A 19,190-nucleotide genomic window follows, 5' to 3' on the forward strand; every position below is an offset into this window, starting at 1 on the left:
GGCGCAGAGCAGAGCATGGTAAGTGCCCAGCGAAGGTTCCAATGGCAAGGACAGCGTGTCTTGTCCAAGGGGCTTGGAAGTCGTCCTCATGGAGAGGTGGGTGGCATTTGAGCTGTGTCTTGAAGAATGGGATGGACTTTCTGGTGGGCACAGAGGTGGGGAAGCAGAATCACACTTGAGGTCAGAATCGTCCCAGTCTGTGTGGGCATGCGTGAGGTGTCTGTGGGATCAGCTGGCGGGCTGATTGAAAGCAAGCTACAGAAGGCCTCCAATGCCAGGTCACAGAGTTTATAGTTAAGTCAAAAGTCTGTGGAGAGCTGTTCCTCAGAAAGGTGAGATTGGCCGCTGTGTGCTTGCAAGAGCTAATTCTGTGACCTCATGTGGGTAGCGTGGATGGGCCATGGTGTGAATATTTACTCATGAAAACGAGCTAGCACTGCAGATCCGGGGGCATGTTTGTTTCTTTATTTCTTTGTTTTCTAAAGAACTTGCTTACCAAGACACCCTGGATTACTCTAATAGAAGCCAGCGCAAATGAGTAGAAAGGGAGGTAGACAGGTCATGGGCCGGTTGGGAGGCTGTTGAAATAGTAGAGAGAGACAAGAGCTAGTTCAGACCTCACCCAAGGGGTCAGAGAGAATGAGAACGGTGAGAATAGGCTCCAGAAAGAATCGATCTTGATTGGAGAGGGAAGAGTCAACAGATGATTCATATTTTGAATATGGGTGACAAAATGGTAGTGCCATTCCTAGAAACAGGTAAGTCAGAGGAGGAACTGGTGAGTGGGGTGGACGTGAGTGTAGCTTTTGGAGGTAGAATTATTCATCTGATAACGAATTAAAGAAAGGATCCACACCCAATGTTTCTTATACGCTCCCCTTTCCCTTTCCCTTTCTTTAGTTTCCTTTTTCTCCTCCCTCCTAGGCAGAATGAATAATAAAACATTCCTCACCTGACATGCATGCATTTCTACTGCCTGCTTGGCTGTGTATGAGGCTTTGAGATTTAAATACGTCCCTCAGCTTTATTAAAGCCAGGAAAGTTGCAGTGGGCCAGAGGGACAGAGTGCAGGCTCTGGGGAGGGGGTAGAATACTGTGAACTTGGCAGGATTTGAACTCACCACTCACTGCTCCAGTCTCCTTGGCATGCAGCCAGAACCGCTGAGCCAGGCGATAGCATTCCTTCCCCCAGACATCTTGAGTGGGCAGATGCTACGGAGCGACCGTCATCCCCAGAGGACTGGGCAGCGCAGTGGCATAAGGCATTTGATTCAGAGATGCTGGCACATGTTGCCAATAAGTTCATCCTTGCAGTATGTATGTTTTAAATTACACGAGTGCCCAAGAGACCTAGGTGTGGAGGAACTGGCAACGCGCAAACAAAAACCATAGTGTTGTGAATAAGAGTCAAGCCCAATTCTGTCCCTCTACCTCCTGACCTGTGCCTGCCCTTCTCTGCAGGGAGAAGAGGGAGGAATTGGGAGACAAGAGACATGGTTTTAAGTCCCCGAGAAGCCTTTCACTTGCTCACAATGACTGGCATTTATTGACCACTTAGTACGTGCTGGGTGCTATTCTGAGCCATTTATGAACTCAATGTGCATAACACTCTAGGAGAAAAGCATGATGATGGTTATAATCTCTATTTTATACAGTGATCCTGAGGCTCAGAGAGCTTAGGCAACTTGCCCAAGGCTGCACAGTAACTAGACAGGATTCACATCACTAAGGTATATGGCCCCAGACAGATTCTCTGATCCTTCTGAGCCTCCCTTTTTCCATCTGTAGACTCAGAATAATAACCTCTATTTAGGGGATTTTTTTCCTATAGTGACCCCTTGTTTCCAGTAATGTGACTCTTGTCCACATCAAATTATGGCCTTCACTGACTCAGACCCATATCACCTGCCACCTCTGACCACAACATCTGGCCCCTGCTGAATCATATTTTATTCTTATGCCGACCTTCTCTAGATAGAAGTGCCCCCACTGCCACTCACACTCTGCCCGGGAGTGTTTTGTCCCTCCCCTGTGTCCCCATAGCCCCTTATGTAGGTCTCCCCAGCATGTCACACTGTACTGTTGTTTACGGATCTGCTGTTGGTTTGTGAACCATGCATCTTTGCACAGACTGAGTGTAGGATGTTGGGCCGGGGAGCTGAACTCATTGAAGAAATGGGGATCTTCAGGCTGAACAAAAGGTGAGGACTGCCTTCCAATGCGTGAGAGGCTATCATGTGCCAGGAAGGCAGCACTTGCTCTAGGCAGTTCTCAAAGAAAAACAGGAACAAGTGTGAGCTTCAAGGGGCGGTGTTTGACCCCATGAGATGTGGCCTAGCTGGACTTGAATGAGTCGCATTCACAGGGAATGGGGGACACCCCTTGCTGGGAGTGCCATGTCCATGCTGGGTGGTTGCTGACTAGGTTTGCAGTAAAGGAAATGTGGCCCCGATTTCCTCCACTGATCCAGGATTCTGTGATCTGTCCCACTCCCAGGCAAGCTTAGTCGCCCGGCCCACTGTCTCTGTGTGCTCCATTGTCCCCAGCCTGCACTGGGGATGCGAGGAGCTCCGTCTCTCGAGCTCCAGGCACTGGAGACAGGCCTTCTGGAGCAAGTCTGCTGGCCATTAAGGTAACTGCTATTCCAGGAACCAACACAGAGGCCATTTGTTCACAGTAGCAAAACTTGACCCGTGGACATTGCTTCACAGTCTGAAAAAATACTCCCACACTTTTAACTCATTTTCTTTTTAGAATAACCCTGTTGTATGAGACATAAATTATTGCCATTTTGCAGACAGTAAACCGCCCCTTGGTGAGAGTGAATAGCCTCGCCCCAAACGCTCAGCCTATTCAGGAACCATTCAGGCCAGGATCCAGGCCCTCTGTCTTGTACTTGTCATCTTTCCACGACATCGGGTGCCTTTCTGAAGAGCAGCCTCTGGCACTCACTTGCCAAAACCAGCACAGAAAACTGAAGTATGCATCAAGTAGGAATGTGTTTGGGTGCGAGGAAGAAAAGTCCCTACCACAGGGACTTGAGGGCTTTATTTGTTTCATGCAACAGCAAGTCTAGGGGCTGGCAATCCTGGGTGGATTCAGCTGCTCCAAGACCCGGGTTCTTTCCATCTTTCTTTTTTACCATCCTTAATACATAGGCCTCCAACCTTAGGATTGTCCCCTCTTGGTCACAGGATGGCTGCTGCACACCCAAGATCACATCCATATTCCAGACAGGAAGAAAGGAATGGGTGAAGGGACAAAAGGCAACAACAGTTTTCTCCTAGAGAGTCTTTGTCCTTTGTTCAGGAGGAGATCCCTTCCTGGGGACTTTCTCCTACATCTTCTAGGCCAGAACGTGGCCTCCCCTCGGTGCAAGGAAGGCTGGGAGATCCAGTACTGCAGCTTTCCAGCCTCTATAGTAGAGGAAGGCAAGGAGGAAGGGTAGCGGATCCACAGTGACTACACAACACCTCTGCCCAAATGTGCCAAAGCGTGACATGAGCCCCAGCTCCCGGGTCAACGTGCCTCTGTCCACACAGCCCAGGAAGTGTCTTTGTCAGCAGCTATGGAGAGAGAGGATGGCCTCCTGGATGCCAGCCTGAAATGTGAGTCTGTCCTCGGAAAGGAAAGGCTTTAGGCTCAAGGGGCACCACCGACTGCATCCTGGTGGGACCATCAGCCCTGGTGAGGAGCAGCTGTTACACTCAACCTCCCCCAGGAAGAAGGCTCTTAACTAGATTTCCCATGCAGAACTTTGTGGGGGAGGTTCAAACACAACCAACCCACCATAGGCTAAATTTGTATGCCAACCAACATCATAATGAATAGTGGGAGCGGAGGGTGACTTCAGCTTCTCGATTCGGTGCCCAAGGCCCTTAATCTTCAGAGCCCAGGCACAAGGGACCCCAGCTGAGGTCATGGAAGCCTGTCCCCTTTATGTAGAGGGCACCTGGTCTTCCCCAAGAGTGCACTAAGCAGGAGGAGAAACCTGGGTTTCAGTCAGTAGTAGTGGATTTGGTTGGGGACTTTCAGGAACCAGACTTTAGGACTGTAGATCTCACCTGTAACTCTACATTAGTGTCACCTGGGGAAAGTTCCAGATTGACACCAATGCCTGGGCCCCACTTCAGATCCCTTAAGTCAAGGGTCCAGTTTTGGTAGCTTTGAAAATCTCCCCTGGTGCTTCTAATATTGAGACAGGAATAAGAACTACTGCCTGGAAGAGATTGGCTCTCCACTCAACTTGACCATGAACCTTAACCTTATCAAGCCAGCTCAATTTCTCATTCAAGGATATGTGAGTGCTGTAGTCAACAAACCACATACATAATCATATCAGAAACTAGAGAAATACAAAGCCAGACACTCAATTTTCCTGTGGTCTCCAAGTGAGCTGGATGAAATATCTGAGTCACAAGGAGGTTCTAAAATGCACGTGGGGTTGTTTTAATTGGAAAAGGTAAGACACACAGATGGACATGGTGGCCATGAAGGAAGAAGGACCTGTAACTCACAGGTCCCCAGAAACAGGAGTCATGGCAGCCACACAGGGTCACAACGGGAAGCACCAGGGTCGGTCACGAGGGGAAAGCATGGGTGAGAGTCTTTATCGTGATTTTTGTGGGAAGCAATGGGTGAGGCAGGATTAGCAGGATAGGTAAGTCTAGGATTGACTGGTTTGAATAATTCTGGTGGACTCTGGGGCAGAGGGGCTGCCCCTAGTTGTCAGGCTCCTGGCCCTGGGATCATTATGTCAGGGAGATAGTGGCTCAGCCGGATCATAGAGGTGATGCAGGGTGTAGGGTGTGGACTGGTGGGTTTGCATTTGAAGAGCCTGCTCTCAGGGGAGCATTTGCTGTCTCTAGAAACGGGCAGCCTCTCCAGGGTCAGCAAGGCCCTATGTCAAAGCATCAGAAAACAAAATACACGATTAATACAGGTCCCACCTTCTCAGTACTTCTAGGACTTGAGACTCTCCGCAGGCATCCTGTCACATCTGTCCAAAGAATACTTTCACTCCTTCCCTCTGGGAAAGAAAGCTACGCACAGACTCCTCTCACAGCAAGGTGTGGGGAGGTCTCGGAGCCTCTGTAGAGTTCACCTGCACGTCAGAAAAGGCCCTCTGCCCGGGCACTGCTGAGGTGCAGAGAGGGTTCCGTGAGATTTTGTAACCTACCCATTGTTTCTATGTACCTTACAAACTCTGGGGATCAACATAAAGAAACATGTATGTCAATTTTATAGGCAAAAATGAGATTTTATTTTATAATTTGCATATCTTTGAAATCAAACGTTTGTGCTTTTATTGATCATTTGCATTTCTTATTTTATGAATTGTCTATCCATGTCATTTGCTATTTTTCCATTGGGTTATTACTTTTTTTCTTTTTCTTTTTAATTAATTTATTTTTGTTCTAAGATACTTGAATCTTTATTGTTGAAAGTATTACATATGTCCCCCTTTTTCCCAGCCCTCCCCCTCCCCCTAACCCCCCGCCATTACTCATTTTCTTATTGACCTAAAAGCTACTTTATATAGTAAGGATATTAATCCTTTTTCATAGGTCTTGTAAATACTTTCTTCCAGCTTATTATCTTTGAATTTTATTTTGTTTTATTTGTCATAGAAAAGTTTCAAAATTATATCTAGTTAAATTTATCAGTCTTTTCCTTCATGCCATTTACTGTTAACAGTTTGGTGTATACTATGCATTGCAAATATATTTATAAGTATATATATAGTTAAATATATAAAGTTTTCCTGCACATTTTAGATTATATTATATAAATTATTCTGAAATTTACTCATTTCAATTACTAGTATAATTGTGAATATTTCCCATATCTAATAAAAGAGTAATATACAGATTGATCATCACTGCAACACGCAATATAGCTGCCCCCATGTGGTCAAAGATCCTGCCCCCATGTGGACACAAGATGGCCACTACAAGATGGCCAGCAGGAGAGGGCAGTTGGGAGGCACCCGGCCTGCAAGGGAGGGCAGTTGAGAGGGACCAGGCCTGCAAGGGAGGGCAGTTGGAGGTGATCAACCCTGCAGGAGAGGGCAGTTAGGGGTGACCAGGCTGGCAGAGGAGGGAAGTTGGGGGCAAACGGGCTGGCAGGGGAGCAGTTAAGCATCAACCAGGCTGGCAGTGGAATGGTTAGGGGGTGATCAGGCTGGCAGGCAGAAGCGGTTAGGGGCAATCAGGAAGGCAGGCAGGCAAGCAGTTGGGAGCCAGCAGTCCTGGATTGTGAGAGGGATGTCCCAGATTGGAGAGGGTACAGGCTGGGCTGAGGGACAACCCCCCAGCCGTGCACGAATTTCGTGCACCAGGCTTCTAGTCCTATATAATAAAAGGCTAATATGCAAATTGTCACCATGGGTGAGAGTTAGATGTGCACTTACCACCAGGGGGCAGTGCAGAACATGGCGGGTGTTGGGATGCAGCGCTGGCAGGGGATGGCAGTGGAGGCGCTGCCGGTCCCGATGGGCCCTGATGAGAGCAGGACTGTGGCAGGATGGTAGAGCAGGTGAGCAGATGGCGCCAGGCCAAGGTGGGTGCAAGCGGGGGCCCTGATCACCCCGCCGGTTGCCCCACAAATTGGCCCTGATCACCAGCCAAGCCTAGGGACCCTACCTGTGCATGAATTTCATGCACTGGGCCTCTAGTTAAAATATAAAGCTCTAACTCTAATGTGATATTCCATTATAGGACTACTATAATTTTATTGAATCTGTTTTTAATTTTTTTTTTAATTTTCACATTTAAATTTGGACATTTTGGGGGTTGAGAGAGTTAGAGACTGAAGTTTATTTATTCCACGTGTTGAACCAATTGTCTCAATAGTACTTGTAAAATAATCTATCCTTTCCCCACTGAACTGAAATAACTTAATCATATATTAAATATCATCCATTGATAACATATTAAATACCCCTAAATATACCTATATTTAGAACATTGATTTCTCTCTAGATTTTCTATTTTGCTTCATTTGTTTATTTATTCCATAATCAGAACAACATGGTTGTAATTATTTTAGTTTATAATATATTTTAATGTCTACAAAGTCAACATTATCCCATTTTGTTTTTTTCAATATTGCCTTGGCTAATGTTTTTTCTGCATTGATTCTGAACTTTAGAATCATTCTATGTAGTTCACAGAATATCTATTTAGAGTTTTGATTGGAATTGTGTTAAACTGACTAATTAATTAACGAACTAGTGACATAATTTGCTAATGATTATTTCAGTTTAAAAGCATAGTATGTCTCTCTCCATCTCATCAAGTTTTGTTTTTATGTACACTTAGTAATGTTTTTGTTTTCTGTGTAAGTCTTGCATTTTTTCCTCAAGTTCATTCCTAGATATTTTATATTTTTATTAAAAATTTAAATAAAATTTTAAAAGTATATTTTCTAACAGTCCATTATTATTGTCTGTAGGAAATACTCATTTTGTGTTCATTTTGTAACAACTCACTTTACTGAATATTAGTTTAATTGTTTTCAGCTAATTCTTGTGGATTTCTCATGTAGACAGTCATGTCATTTGCAAAAAATATAATAATAACTAATTTTCCTAATATTTTCATCTTTTTATTCTTTTCTTCTGAGTTCTTGGAGATTTTCTTGGGTTTATCTTCATATTCCCTGATTTAATTTTCTATAGTATATAATATGTGGTTCACTGCTTTTTTTGGATTTTAATATTCAACAATCATTTTTCTCTAAAATACTCATCTTTGGAAAGTTGCCAAACTTTCTCCCACTTGTCCAAACCAACGGTCCTTATCCCTTGATGGCTCTGTTATACAGACCCGATCCCCACTGCTTCCTGGAACTTCCTTTTCTCTTGGCATCCATGCCACTGTGCTCCCTGGTTCTCCCTCTAACTCTCTCCTCCTCAGTCTCTCCGTCCTCCCTTCTGAGTTCCCAAGTTCCACTCTAGTTGTTCTTCTGTTCTCACTCTACAAGTTCTCACTGACAATCTCATCCACCCCCACGCCCACCACCCACAGGCCAGGTTTTGAGAGAGTCCCAGCCTCATGGTTCCATTTAAGGTGCATCCCTGCCTGGATGTTTTAACACCAAACCCACTGTCTCCCAAATGTGTTACTCCTGCTATTCACAGTGCCATCGTCCACCCAGTTGCCCAAGGTAGAACCTCAGCAGCATCCTAGACATCTGCCCTATCCAGTCACTTCATGCTGTTGACTCAATGGTACAAATACCACTCCTCTCTTCTCTTCTCCCCTCTTCTCCCCTCCCCTCTTCTCCTCTCTCTCTCTCTCTCTCTCTCTCTCTCTCTCTCTCTCTCTCTCTCTTTCTCTCCTACTTGACTTTTCAGGCACTCAGGATCTCCAGAGCATCCCAGTTGTCTTTTTCCCCACTCTACTTTTAGTCTTTTACTCATCCTTGTCACATGCCTTCCCAAAACACATTTAGTCATGCCAGTTGTTTGTTCAAACAATTTCAGTGGATTCTGTTGCAAAACAAATTTCAAACAACTTAGGACAGGTAGGGCTTTCTGCTATCTAGTTCCAATAACCCTTCCACCTTTTCACCTGCCATTCCTTCTAGACACGCTATGCTCCAGCACACCAAGACTCTCGCCATCCCCCAGTCAGCTTTGCACAGCCCCTTCCCTTTGCATATAGAGTGCTTTTCCTGAACTTTGTCCTTCAAGATCAAGTTCAAAAGACAATTCCACGAAGCCTTCCTGGACTCCTGAGGTGGAGAGGTTTAGGATCCCTCCTCTGTGCTCTATCTGATAAATGCTCCTTTACTCAGGCACTTTGCATGGGACTGCAGTTATGTCTATCTCTCCCTCCAGATCAAGAGGAGGCCCAGGACTCCTCTATCTATCTTGCTCACTTCTCACTCTCGTGCACCCTTCTCTCCAGCATACTCACCAGTCTAAGTTTCTATTCAAGTTAAACCCAACTACCACTTATTCCATGCCTGCATTGAACAGTTAAAAAGCACCCATCTGGGGCATGTAATATTACCCAGTAACCTTACTATATACCTATGGTATATTCAGCTTCTCACTTTCCAGCTATTTCTCACTATTTTATACCTTCCTCTCTGTCTTCAAACATCCTAAAATTCCTCTTCCCCTGATGATCTTGCAATTAAGTCACTGAGAAAATACAAGCAACCAGAAGACAATTTCCTCACTCCCTACCACCACATCTTCTAATTCCCTGTATCCTCTGCTCCCACCAAAGGCCCAGCTCTCCACTTTTTCTCTGTATCCTGTCCCCTCCCACTTCCCAGTCTAGGCTCTTGCTATAGTCTCCTTTTTCTTCTCTAGCATATATATCTCTCTTTCTACTGGATCATTTCCATTGGCCTGCAAGCCTGCCTCACTGTCATCTGTCTCTTAAAATACAAGAATAAAAATAAAGAAGGTCTCTTGACTCTTCCTTCCTACTAATAAGAACCACTCTCTGTTTCAGCTGTTCTTCATACCAAAACTTTTCAAAAATCATCTTTAATAACTATCTCCAATTCCTCATCTCCCATCTCATCTCCAATCAAACCTCAGTCCTTTCTACTCCACTGAAACTGGTCTTGCCAAGATAACAGTGGTCTTCTAGTTATCAAATCACGTTGTCACAACTATGTCCTCAGCTTGCTCTACCTTTCAGCTGCATTAGACACAGCTGACCACTTCCTCCTTCTTAAAAGACTTCCTGTCTCAAATTTCATGATACCTACTATTCAGGTGTGCCCCCTATCTCACTGGTCTCCTTTGTTCAATTTTCCTTCTCTTCTCTTCTCTTCTCTTCTCTTCTCTTCTCTTCTCTTCTCTTCTCTTCTCTTCTCTTCTCAGTGTTAGAGTTCAGTCATAAGATCTCTTTTCTTCTCCATGTCTGATCTTTCCATGAATAATTTCATTGGATTATATGGATTTAGGCTCAACTATGTGTTAATGACTCCCAAATTTATATATCCGGTCCAGAACTCTCCCCCAAACTCCAGACTATGACTTATATACTTGTCCTCTAAGAAGCATTTCTAACTTAACATGTCTAAAACAGAACTCTTGATGTTCCCTTTCAATCTTCTCTCCAAGTCTTCTCTATGTCATTAAATAGTACCATTCTCCCAGTTGCTCAAGCCAAAAACCCAGGTATCATCCTTGATTTCTCTTTCCCCACCCCTTCCTCACTGCTCTACTATCTAGTTCATCAGCAAATCCCTTGGATTCTACCTGAAAATACTTCCCTAATCCATCTACCTGCTTCTATCTCCATTGCTGCCATCCTAGTCCAAGATGCCACCATCCCGCACTACACTATTGCAGTAGCCTCCAAACTGGCCTCCTGGCATCCTCTCTTGCTTCCTGCCGACCATTTATTCTCCACACAGCCACCAAAACAACCTTTTAAAAATGGAAATCAGAGCATATCATTCTCCTGATTTAGTCTCCTGACTAAAACCTTCCAATGATTCTGCATTGCACTTAACCCCTGTCCTCATCCAGGCCCACGAAACCCTCTGTTGTTGTTTTGTTCCATCCACCTCTCCAACCCTGCCATGTCCACACACATACACCCTTGCTTGCCACCATCCACATGGCATTCTTTCTGTTCCTTCAACCTTAACTTTTTTTCTGCCTAAAGGCCTATGTAGCAGCTCTTTCCTCTTCTTGGAATGCTTACTCCCTCTCACTCTACCCTATTTTATTAATCATAGTACTAATCAAACTTAACATTTCCTCGGGTTTTGTTTGTTTGTTTGGGTGTGGTTGTTTTTGTTTCTTTTTTCAAATATGTATATCTTAACCTAGAATAAAAGCTTCCTGAAAGTATGGACCATAGTGTCTTGTTATTTTTTGAAATCCTAGTACCTAGAACCAGTTGCAGGCACATAGTAGGTGTTCAGTAAATGCTTGTTGAAGGGATGTGTCCAAGTATTCCTTGCAATTGGTACAGTTCCTGACCCAGAGTAAGATCTCCTATATTTGCTGAATTAATAGATAAGTTGCTCCAACTATACTGTGAGCTTCTTGAGAGCAGAGCCCTATTTTATATTCCTTTGTTTCCTCCACAGCACCTAGCATGATGCTAGGGATTTCCAGGTGCTTAGCAAATATGCTTGTTTGATTTAGTCCTTTTCATACAGGGAAATCCAACTTATTGAGCTATCTTTTTAGTGAACTTCTTTTTTCTGAGCGCAAACATGAGGCACAAGAGGAATGTCATGAGAACCAAGATGACGTAGGTAGGAAGTTATGGGGGTGGGTCAGCCATTATAGGTGAGAATAGAGGTAAAGGTTGGTCTGCACGGGGTAGTTTTCCTATCACTATTCTAGCCATAATGATGCATTTCTTTTTGGTGAATGTGTTACAGAGTGCAACCTACATCCTGGTGATGGTGGATCCAGATGCCCCTAGCAGGGCTTCACCTCAAGCTCGGTTCTGGAGACATTGGCTGGTGACAGATGTCAAAGTAAGCCAGCCAAGAGGCACTTTCTGATTCATTGGGGATTATGGCTGGACGATTGCTATCATTCTCTGCTGTTCTCGGTTCTCATTCATGAGGGTTGAGGACTCTGATGAGCAAGGACTTCTGTGTCAGGTCACCCCCCAGCACCAAGCTGTCACAGCCCCTCCCAAGTTTTCTAACGATTTCAAAAATGTTCCAGGATCAGTGGTGCACAGGCAAATGGGCTGCCAGAATAACAGGGGGAGGAGCCCCAATTTGTAGTGTTTGCTGAGTTCTATAGTGCAAATACTTCCGCCATAGCCAATTTCAAGCTACTGATGAATTTCTGAAAATTTAACAATTGGCTCTGGCACCCCACTGCCAGGGCCTGGGTTCGGGGGCATGGAGTGATTCTGTGCAGTCCAGGTGGCAGAATTGGTGGGGAGCATCCGGCAGGACCTCCTCCCGATAGGCAGACACTTCCTTTCTTTGTGCAGAAACAAATGGCCTCCCCTCATCTTTGTCCCTTTGCTGTCATATTCGTGAGGGAGCCTGGCTCACACTTTCTGGCGTAGGTCTGAGGAACTAAATCTGGTAGATTGTCAATGGGCATTATGTGGGGATGGGTGGAGGGAAGGTTCTAATGACAGACAAGCTCACTGAGGGGCTTTTTAGAGCTTTTGGTATCCTAACATGCACTATATAATATGCATTTCTTTTCCAAACTCATTTGACCACTGAACCTTTTGTGCATGAGCACCTGGCAGTGCTCTCTGGGCAAATCCACATTAGCTTCGAGCGTTCACACAGCTCTGCCTAGAAAGCCCACCGAAGACCATTGCATAGAGTGCACAAAGGCATCAACCCCGTAAGATGGTGGGAAAGACAAAGTTTGCATTCAGGCTTGGCTGGTTCCCAACTCAATGACCACCGGCAAGTCACTCGGAAGCCCTCTGGGGTCTCATCTCCATCATACAAGGGGGTTGTCATGATGACCCAGTGAGAACATACTGCGAGCATTTGGAAAACATAAAAGACACCACAGATATAAGGAATTTGTGTTCTTCCTTCTAGAGCAGTGGTTCTCAACCTTTCTAAGGTTCTCACCTAAGACCATTGGAAAGCACAGATATTTACATTTCGATTCATAACAGTAGCAAAATTACAGTTATGAAGTAGCAACGAAAATAATTTTATGGTTGGGGGTCACCACAACATGAGGAACTGTATTAAAGGGTCGCGGCATTAGAAAGGTTGAGAACCACTGTTCTAGAGCTATGGGGCAGAGGAAGGGGTATCCGTCTAAACTAGCTATTGGCATTCCTGAGCAAGGCAAGAGCTTTCACTGCCACTGGAGTAGGGCGTGAGGGGGGAGTTACCCTGGCAACCAACCCTGCCCAGTGACCACAGGCCCCTCACAGGATGCTCAGGTGCTCCACACTGCCCAGCCAAGCACCCTTCGGCCTGCTGAGGAGCCTTGGAAACATGATCAGCATTCGAAGGGGCAGAGCTTGGGGAGACCTATGCCATCAGGGGAGGGAGGAGAGCTGAGGGCACAAAAGGAAGATAACTGGATCTTGCCCCAATCTAGGGCGTTGCCATTCTCTGAGCTTGGTGGTCATAAGGGGCTGAAACTCTCAGAAAAGCTGTTACACCTCAGTTCACCATCCACACACGGCTGTCTCTAAGATGGTTCTACGGGGCGATTCTGAGGCCAGAAATCAGAAGCTGTTGGGGATGAAATAATTTCAGCATTGAGGCTGCCTCTTTCCTAAGCCTGAAGTCCCCCTGCCCATTTCCTTCACCACGATACTCACTCAAGACAGTTCTCTCACACAGCCTTCCAGTGTAGACATAGGTTCTGCCTCAGCAGCCTAGCTCAGAAGCAGAGCAGGTGGTACCTGGCAGGTGGCAGCTGTCGGCAAGGCTGCTAAGCCGCAGAGCTTACCAAGGTCACCTGCCCAGGCACAGCCCTCTGTCTTCCCGCTCAGGCTGGAGAAGGCTTGGGTTTCAGCCGCATTTTCACCCCCTTGCCCTCGATCCAAGGGGCCAGCAGGAAGGAGCAGCTCTCAGCTATATCCACTTAGCCTGCCCACCAGCCCACAATTTCCGCCAGCCACAGAGCCCACGTAAACCAGGTCCTTTTGGGTCTCAGGCTGTGGACGTTGGCCAAAGGAAGACAAGCTGTAATCACACTCAGAGGCGCTTCCTTTGTGTTGGTGTTAGCTGCTGCTGGGTGATCTCAAACATTTAGAGCACCTTCAGGTCAGCTTGTAAAACACAGATTCCCGGGCACCGCTGCAGGCAGGCAGAGAGGGCTCGGCAGCCGAGGTTAACAAGCACCCAGGAGGAGTTTAGCAGCTTGAAGGAAGACGGAAGAGTTCCATGTCAGAATGCCTGGGTCATTGTTCATATCAGCCATTTGTGGAGCAATTTTCAAATGAAAGGCACTTTGAAACGTCCTTTTGATCCTCATGATGATTTTGTGAACTGGGCATTATCCCCATTTTAGAGATGGGTTGTAGAGGTGGGTCTTCAATCCAGGACCCCACCTCCAAGCCATACGCCCTTCCTGCCATGCCTTGTGGTTTGGGTTCACAGCACACCTCTCCTATCAGCTCCACTGTGGCAGGGGCGTGCCACCGTGCCCTCTGCAAAATGGGAAACTGATCTCTTTACCACCCCCCCCCCAATCCCAGGGCCCTATTTCTGGTTATTTTTATGGGTAGATGCATCCAGGCACCCTCCCCAGAAAACGCTATCTTGGTAAATAAAGCACACCTGGCCAGCGTTGGGAACCCCGTAAAGGTAAACCCTACATGTTGTCATTCCCCTCAGCAGTAAGTGGCCAGCAATAAGGCAGCCATAAAGCACTGCACACGTGGAGTAACAATGCTCTGTGAGCCATAGTGGCCACAGAGGCAAACTTGGTGAAGCCTTGGTGGGCCTGGATATTAGGGTCCAGGCCTAGTTGGGTGATGGACTGGGCCATGCCTGGGGCAGTCCCTGCATAGGGTCTGTCTTTTCCGGTTAAAACAAGACAGCAACCAGTTCAATACAGAAAGCATCCACAGGCCCCTCCCTCCCACCCCCAGAGAGGCTGGCAGGGTCTATGACAGAGCAGTCCATGAGTAGAACTAAAAACTTGAGAGCAGTCCATCAGTAGGAACCATGCATTTGTGGTACACATTGCTCCTTTCACTCAGCAAAAAATGGATTGACCATTACTTGCTGTGGTATCGTGTGTAAGAGCAAGGACCCTGGAGCCGGACTGCTGTCGTTCCGATCTGAATCCACCAGTATCAGCCATATGACTGCAGGCGGCAAGTTGCTCAGTCTGCTGGCTCGTCGAGTGGGGATACCAGTAGTCCCTGCCTCACCCTGTTGTTTGGAAGCTTATTGAGTTATTTTAAATTAAGTGCTTAGAACAGTATCCAGAACGCAGAGTAAGCTCTACATACCTGTTTGCTGTGACTTTATCATTGTGGCTTGAAGTCAGGGGCTGTGCTAGCATTGGGGTCCCAGAGGCAAACAAAGGAGGGGATGTCTCTGTCCTCCGAGGGCTTTTGTTCAGGGCAGGAGGTGGCAGCTCGGAGTGGGACTGCGAGGGCACTCGGCTCACTCAGGGCAAACTTGTGGGTGCCCATTAGCTCGGGGGCAGGACTAGATTTCCATCCCCCTCTTGGAAAATCTCTCCTTGAGCAAAAGAGATTTTCAGAGAGCACTGGCACACATAATATCTTTCTCTCCCCAGGGCCACGCCCTCAGCTTTTCCTTTAAATTTTTCGGTTCTGATTCAATCTAATCATCTTCATGCGAAAGCCTAATTAAGATATCAATTAATTTGCATCATTCCTTTCAGAAGAGACACTTACTGGTTCATCTTCTATTCGTCTCTGAATATAGTGCTCAGACACGTTCATTAGACTTTTTATTGTTAACGGGAATATTGAACACAGGAAGACGGTATATTAAGACTTTCCACAAAGAACATCATGATTGGTAACAAAGAACACTAAGAACAATTAAAGAGACAAGGGTACCTTTTTCCTTCCAAAAATGAAAATCTTCCTAAAAATCGCCAATGACTTGAAAATGTGTCCTGGACGTATTTTTTGTTTAAGAGAGTAAAGGACACGGCTGGTTCGCGGGTCCCTTCCGTTCAGTGTCCTCAGCCTGTGGCAGTTCTGAGGGCAACCGATTCTGGATTGAATTAAAAGGACCTCTCAGGTTTTATTATTCCGTCTACAATTTTTTAGAGGGTTGGGTTTTTCCACAATAAGAGGGGTTTTTCCTAAAGGTCCTCTACGTGTAAATAAGATCAATGGAAAACCCAACAAACAGGACCAGGATCGTAGCCCCTTGCTTTCCGGTGATGTGGGCAAGACTCTTGAGTTTGGATTATCGCTCCCACTTCCTGAGAGATCTCAGGCAAGTTAGTTGACCTCTCTGGGAAGGCTGCTTGTCTGCAAAACTGACACAAATCCCTGCTCCTCAAGACTGAGACAAGGAAAAAAGGAAATTACATATGCAAAGAGGAGACGCCTCCCCTGAGACAGGCACTGTGGAAAGCAGCAAATTTATCCTTGTTTCTAATCAATCAAGCAGTAGATATATATATATATTCAGATAACCTGATTTTCTATATGCTCATAAGTAAGCTAGTGATAATAAACAGAAGAATAAACTTTATCAGGACCACAGGTTCGGACAAAGAGGTCAGGCCAAGGAAATAGAATTAATTCTTTAATTTCTGTGTTTAGACCTGGATTATTCATTTTGCTGCTGATAATTTGTGCTCTCGTCTGGGCATGCTTTGCCCTATACTGTGAAGGTCCACCTTGCAAGGCATGGCTTATGCCCCCTCAGAGCATGTGGGTTTAGATCTATGGGCCTCACAAGCATTTGGTGATGGGGACAATGCAAAGGGGCCTTGGTTATAAACCAGACTTGTGCATGCCACCAGAGGGAGGGCAAAGAGCCTGCACTTTTGGGTCAGACGAACCAGGGGAGGTTCCAGACTCTGCCATTTTCAGGTGGTAATCTCTGAGCCTCCGTTTCTTCACCGTTGAAATGGGCATGATAATATCTATTTCCCAGGGTTCACTGAGATTAAGGCTCCTGAACCAGAACAGAATAGGAGCAGGACTTCAATAAATGTGATTCTCTCTCCCACAACCCAAACTGTGAAATCTGACCCCAGCAGCCACTTCCCTTAGGGCCTAAGTTAGGCTATTGGACTCCTCTTTTGCCAAGAACTCTAGACAATGCCCCAACTCACAAACCAAGAGGGAGGGCACCCATTCTTTTGCCTTTTGATTCTAGATGGATTCGGCCCAGCCTGGAGGACCTGACCTGACCCAGACTTATTTAGGGGATGGTCGTAGTTGGGAGAGAGGGATCTATCCCACAACTCAGCCTCTGGGAATTGCCCCGTGACCTCTGGACCAGGTCAGGGCCCCCTGGAGGCATCCCAGACCACAGCCAGGGCAAGAGGCTAAGCTACAAGTGGCAGGCCTGCTGTGTGCTTCCCACACCCACTGCTGTGCTTCATCCCCAACACCTGCAGCTTTTATCTCTAACACGACCCAGCAGCCTTCACCCTCTCCTTAGCACTCACCGTCCCCACCTTGCTGTCACTGTCCCACCCCAGAGATGCCTTAGGTCCCATTCAAAATAATTTAAATAAAGTGTTGCTCCAAAGTGGAATATTATCTTTTGATGAATGTTTTTAAAGCCCTTTAGGTTTTCATGGTAATTTGCAGTGTAAAATTATTTGGAGATAAGAGCCAAATTAGCTCTCGTACGCTGAGGTCGCCGTGTCCTGTTATCCATGTGAGCGGTGTTTAAATATAATCAGCCCTTAAACTAATGCAGCATAATTGTTCATTTGAAATAGCTTTTTTTTTTTTTACTCCATTCAATGAGTCATTAAAATATTCAAGGGATAATGCAGTGAATTGGAAATGAATTTATCATATTATGCCATGCATACTGTAGTGCTTCAGGTAACTAAGGAGAAAGGCGAGAGGGAGAATAGGAATATAATGTCTACAGGCAGGGAGGGGCCTGTACATACAGGAATATGGTAAACAATGCTTTTTAGTTGGTTTATGGAAAGTATGTAGAGAAAGGCTGACCATGAGGGGTGAAAAAAAAAAAAGGAAAAATGTTGTTCTTTGAAGAGCCCAATTGCTTGCTCTCTCTCTCTCTCTCTCTCTCTCTCTCTCTCTCTCTCCACTCTGAGATTCTGTGCTCTCCGCTGTTAACTTATTTTTATCAAATATGTTTATATCAGAAAGTCGTTATGGAAACCAATTCTGCCATCCAGGAGAATTCCTGGAGCAGGCAAAAAATTCTCTCTCTCTCTCTCTCTCTCCCTCTCTCTCTCTCTCTCTCTCTCTCTCTCTCTCCTCCTCCCCCCCCCCACTCTGAGATTCTGTGCTCTCTGCTATTAACTTATTTTTATCAAATATGTTTATATCAGAAAGTCGTTATGGAAACCAATTCTGCCATCCTGGAGAATTCCTAGATCAGGCAGAAAACTCTCTCTTTCTCTCCCTCTCTCTCTTTCAGTCTCTCTGACACACACACACACACACACACACACACACACACACACACACACACACAGAGATACCCTGAAAGGAACAGCATAATCTTGCTCACACAATTCTAAACTCATCTCTGACGGGGACAGAGCGTGGCACTCTGGCTTCCCTCTGTGGGCAAAGCTGTAAAACGGACAGGACTGAGACAACAGTCCAAACCCACCCTCCCTAACGTGAGGAACCTGGGCTCGTCGCTGTCCACGGGCCTCAGCCTCCACCCAGAGCACATTCACTTAGGAAGAGACATAGGGGGGTGGGGGCAGCACATTCGAAACAGTGACCTTTCCTCGATCCCAGGAAAGTTCCCGTATGCACATTGCCTGTGTCACCCTGAAATATTGTCTTCTGTCCCGGCCATGCTATTATGAGAAAGCTTGGGCGTGACATCAGGAAAGCAACCAAAACAGTGGGGCTCTGAGAAATCATACCAGGTGAGCAAGAGCGGAAAGAGGTAGGGAGGACACGAGAGCTGCCTTTAAAGATGATTTAAAGATTTCCTGAAAAATCTGAAGAAATCAAATTGGAAAACAGGCGATCCTGCTGTGCTCCACTGGACAGAATGCGATCTAATGGGTGGCATTTACATGGAAGTCAGTTTTGGCTGCATGTAAGAAAAAACTTTCTAAGAATCTGAACTGCCTAAGAGCGGAGCATACACTCTGCAGGGAAGCTTTTATCACTGAAAGGACTTATTCCTGGATCACCCAGGAACTTTCTCCCTGCATAGAAGGCTGGATGTGCCCCTGGGCATCTACAAACAGTGTCTCCACCCACCGTATTTCTTCTCCTGGCTAGAGATGCTCTTCTTACAGCTCATCTATATATATAAAAGCCTAAGTGACTGAACGACCAGTCGACCGGTCACTGTGACACGCACTGACCACCAGGGGGAAGACGCTCAATGCAGGAGCTACCCCCTGGTGGTCAGTGAGCTCCCACAGCCAACCTCCTGTGGTCCCTCCCCCCGGCCAGCCGGGTGGTCAGTGTGCTCCCACCATCAACCTCCCTGCGGCCAGCCTGGGCAAGACTGGGTGAGACTGCCCTGATTGGCCCCGATTGCTGGCCAGGCTGAGGGACCCCACCCATGCACGAATTCATGCACCGGGCCTCTAGTATCTATATAACATATTA

General features: G+C 46.2%; 1 protein-coding gene across 1 annotated transcript in view; it reads left to right on the forward strand.

Moving 5' to 3' along the window:
• PEBP4 (phosphatidylethanolamine binding protein 4) overlaps positions 1-19,190 on the forward strand; it is a 209,587-nt gene that overhangs the window by 102,907 nt on the left and 87,490 nt on the right. Inside the window, exon 4 of the mRNA XM_028160609.2 lies at positions 11,374-11,472. Coding sequence (XP_028016410.2) covers positions 11,374-11,472 — 99 coding nt within the window. The remainder of the gene's footprint in view (positions 1-11,373; positions 11,473-19,190) is intronic.

Source organism: Eptesicus fuscus, chromosome 6 (genome assembly GCF_027574615.1).
Source record: "Eptesicus fuscus isolate TK198812 chromosome 6, DD_ASM_mEF_20220401, whole genome shotgun sequence".
Classification (NCBI taxonomy): Eukaryota; Metazoa; Chordata; class Mammalia; order Chiroptera; family Vespertilionidae; genus Eptesicus; species Eptesicus fuscus.